This window comes from Meriones unguiculatus, chromosome 1, assembly GCF_030254825.1.
Source record: "Meriones unguiculatus strain TT.TT164.6M chromosome 1, Bangor_MerUng_6.1, whole genome shotgun sequence".
Lineage (NCBI taxonomy): Eukaryota > Metazoa > Chordata > Mammalia > Rodentia > Muridae > Meriones > Meriones unguiculatus.
This window is the reverse complement of record NC_083349.1, coordinates 31,032,528-31,036,718: the sequence shown is the minus strand read 5'-3', so window position 1 is coordinate 31,036,718 and position 4,191 is coordinate 31,032,528. Positions and strand designations below refer to the sequence as shown.

Sequence of the window (4,191 nt, the reverse complement as noted above, 5' to 3'; positions counted from 1 at the left end):
ATCACATGCTCTCCTGTCCTGCACACCTTCACGTGTGTGTCATTTTCCCCTCAATATCCTGAGACGGCTCTCACAGACCTCCTCTGAAGGAAGGGAGTAAGGTCCATCATCTACGATGTCTCCTCTCCTCTAGTGGTACCTGCGTGCTTTCGATATGTTCAAAAGTATATTATTTTTGCAGGAGCATCCTATGCGCAACATACTTGCCTGCTTCTTCTTGCTTCTCAAGTACCACTGACTTCATGGGCAAGGTGAACCTCACTTTGGTGACAGAGTTCCTCCTCATAGCATTCACTGAACACCCAGAGCAGCGACTCCCTCTCTTCCATCTGTTCTTATTTTTCTATCTCTTCACTTTGCTGGGGAACTCAGGCATGATCGTTTTGATCCGCATAGATCGTAGGCTCCACACCCCGATGTACTTCCTGCTAAGCCACCTCTCCCTCATGGACGTCTGCTACTCCTCTGTTACTGTTCCTCAGACGATGGCCGTGCTGTTGGAGCAAGGGGCAGTTTTATCCTATGCCCGCTGTGTTACTCAGTTTTTCTTGTTTACTTTCTTTGGCTCCATTGATTGCTACCTCTTGGCCCTCATGGCCTATGACCGCTATGTGGCAGTGTGCCGACCTTTGTTTTACGTGACTATCATGACGCAGAAAGCCCTTTTAAGTTTTGTGGCTGGGGCTTACGTTGCTGGCCTCTTCAGTGCCTTGGTGCGAACGATCTCAGCATTCACCCTCTCCTTTTGTGGAAACAATGAGATCGACTTCATTTTCTGTGACCTTCCTCCTCTGTTAAAGCTGACCTGTGGGGAGAGCTACATCCAGGAACTGGTGATTATCGTGTTTGCCATTTTTGTCATCCCTGCTTGCATGGTGGTAATTGTGGTTTCCTACCTGTTCATCATTGTGGCCATTCTGAGGATGCCTTCGGCAGGAGGCCGGGCCAAGACCTTCTCAACCTGTGCCTCCCACCTCACTGCCGTGTCGCTCTTCTTTGGCACTCTCATCTTCATGTACCTGAGAGATAACTCTGGCCAGGCCTCCGAAAAGGATCGGGTAGTGTCTGTGTTCTACACAACAGTAATTCCCATGTTGAATCCCCTCATCTACAGCTTAAGGAACAAGGAAGTGAAGGAAGCACTAAGGAAAGTTCTCAGGAGGGTCAAAACTTCCTAACCTCTTCCCACCTTGGGAAATCCCAATAATCTCTTCTCCAAAGCCAGCATTTTAGGATTTTTTTATTTATACTATGTCCAATATGTAAATGTGGATACAATGATACATGGTAAAAAGTGAGGATATTTGGCTCCCTGGAGAGATAAGAAGACATGTAGAAACCGGGTGGAGAGGAGATTTGAGTATGGACCATGCATTTCAGGACATGGGCATTCTAAACATGGGAAGTCTCACTTGTCTCTGTGATGACAGAACAAGGTTATAATTTTGGCAAAAATTTTCCTCAAAAATGTTGAAAATATCATTTAATAAACTCATTATACTCAATGGTTAGATTCTGTTAATGTTAACATTTTGTTATATTTACTTCTTTCATAAATATCAGTTTCTGAATATTCCCATCCATCTATTGTACTACCAAACTGTGATCTGTTTTGTTAACGTCAACATGAGTTACAGAAAACAGCATTAAAATGCCATCACTATGCTCTCCAGAATCATGTTTTCATTTGAGATTCAAAATTTGGAACACATTTATTTTTTTTTATTTTAACTTTAAATAAAACCTTTTTGAGACATGGTGGTATGTATTCCTCCCTTACTTCAAACTCTGTGTAGGGGAGGATGACCCCGAACTCCTGATCTTCCTTCCACTACCTTTCATTGCTCTCATTAAAGACCTCCACAACTTACTGGGCTAATGCAATTATCAGGATCAAACCTGGGACTTTGTGCTTGCTAGGTAGACATTATTCTACCCAAACGAGTTATTTCCTAGTGTTAGATGACATCTTAAAAGCTTTATTTATTTATATTTATCTAGATATGTGTATGTGTACCTGTGAGAAAAAGAGAGAGAGAAAGAAAGAGACAGAGACAGAGACAGAGAGAAAGGAGAGAGAATATAAGCCAGAAAAGCATCATATGACTCCCTTTGTCATTCCCTGCCTGTTCATTTGAGGTAGAGTCTTTCCTGAATCCGAGTTTGCTGTTTTCTGGGCTATGCTGGAAGCCAGGAAACCCCAGTGATTTTCTTGTTTCTACCCTTGGAGCTGGGACTGCAAGCACTTATGGGACTCCAGGCTTGTTACATGGGTGATAATTCCAACTTATTCTTAAGATTGTGTCACAGGCATTCACAGTCACCTGTCTCTCCAGCACCACAATTTAATTTTCATTATTTGATGATTAAATTTTGTTATCTTAATGACCTAATTAATGAAGCTGGCCTATTCAAAGTACTTTTTAGATTCTGTTTTGTTTGTTTGTTTGTTTGTTTGTTTTTGATTCAGTTATGTCTGAGGAATTGGAAGGTAACAGATAACATTGATTCATCTCTGTTTATCTTGCCTATCACTCCAAAACTTTTATTCCTTGGAATAAAAGTAAACAATATTATGCTTATAACAAATGATGCACAATTTGTGATCAAGAGGGAGATGATGTCAAACAGGATTATTTAAATACAGCCTGCCTAAAATAATATGTCACTTAAAGAATTCCAATGAGAGAATCACTCAGTGGATGAAACAGATTTGTGCAAGGTTTAAGGGTGAAAATGTAGTGTTCAAATATCAGACCACACATATAAATAAAACCCATATAAATCCTCAAAACTTTCTAGATACACAAATTTAAAAGTATACATTCTAATTATCATAAGTGATATTAAAACGTTATACTCCTTTCAGCAGTGTTTTGTCAAATATTAAAGTGCAGAATAAAGATGGGTGATTAATTCTTAGATCACATGGAGGTTGTATTACTACATGTTGAAGAACATTAAAGAGTCATTAGAAATTTTAAATTGTCTACATAACATTTTCTGCACATTGAAGCAGATAATATTTAGTTCTTGCAAGTGAAATCAGTGTGCTGAAAAGTTACTAGCTCTCAGAATTCATTAGAAAGCAAAGAGTAGGTAAGTGGAAAGAAAGGACTAAGACATTGAATTTCCAGGCTTAAAGAAACAAGTTAATATTTTCTGGTCTCTGGCTAAATGCTAAGCAGGTTACTAAGCTGTCCATTCAAGAAGAAAAGCCAAATGATAAAGATGTGGGAACTTGCCTCCGTCAGTACAGAAAATCATGTGTTTTTTCTTGTTTTACATTAGTGCACATTGGCTGTTAAATATAATGAAATTCTTCATGTATACAATGTACTTTGAATATATTATTTCTTTCATGATCTTCTTTCCCCTCTCATCTCTCCTCTTGGTTCCCTTTCTGTCCCAATTAATTTCTATTGCATGTATTTCTTTCAGAATGTATTCCTACATGGGAGAGAAATGAGCCATCATTTGCCTTTCTGGATCTGATCTGTTTCATGTAACATGATGGTCTCCTGTTCCAACCATTTTCCTGAAAATGATATGATTTATTTCTTTTTTTTTTAATGTCTGGAAAATAGTCTAATATGCACATATACTACATATTCTTTATATATTAACCCATTACTGTGCACCTTAGCTTGTTTCTAGCTTAGAAATTGTGAATAATGCCGCAATAAACAAGAGGGTAGAGCTATTTCTATTGTATGATTACTTGTACTACTTTTTTTTTAAATACACAGAAGTAATATAGCTGGATCATGTAATAGCTCCATTTTGGTTTCTAAAATTATTTTATTATTTTTATTAAATTTTTATTTTTTATATTAGTTACAGTTTATTTACTTTGTATCCCAGCTGTAGCCCCCTCCCTCATTCCCTCCCAATCCCATCCTCCCTCCCTCATCTCCTCCTTGCCCTTCTCTAAATCCACTGATAGGTGAGGTCCTCCTCCCCTTCCATCTGAACCTAGCTTATCAGGTCTCACCAGGACTGGCTGTAATGTCCTCCTCTGTGGCCGAGCTAGGCTGCTCCTCCCACGGTGGGTGGGGAGGTCAAAGAGCTAGCCACTGAGTTCGTGTCAGAAACAGCCTGTTTTCCTTACTAGGAAACCCAATTGGATACTGAGCTGCCATAAGCTACATCCAAGCAGGGGTTCTAGGTTATATCCATGCATGGTCCTTG

The 4,191-nt window shown here is 39.3% G+C and overlaps 1 protein-coding gene across 1 annotated transcript; it reads left to right on the top strand.

Moving 5' to 3' along the window:
• Nucleotides 1-242: 242 nt before the first annotated feature.
• On the top strand, nt 243-1,178 carry LOC110542617 (olfactory receptor 9Q1-like). The gene has a single exon (XM_021629171.2). It carries the CDS (start codon nt 243-245, stop codon nt 1,176-1,178), a length of 936 nt encoding a protein of 311 aa, XP_021484846.1.
• Nucleotides 1,179-4,191: the final 3,013 nt, after the last annotated feature.

Excerpts from the sequence above, each read along its gene's own strand:
- LOC110542617 (XM_021629171.2), top strand. The coding sequence starts at position 243 with ATGGGCAAGGTGAACCTCACTTTGGTGACAGAGTTCCTCCTCATAGCA.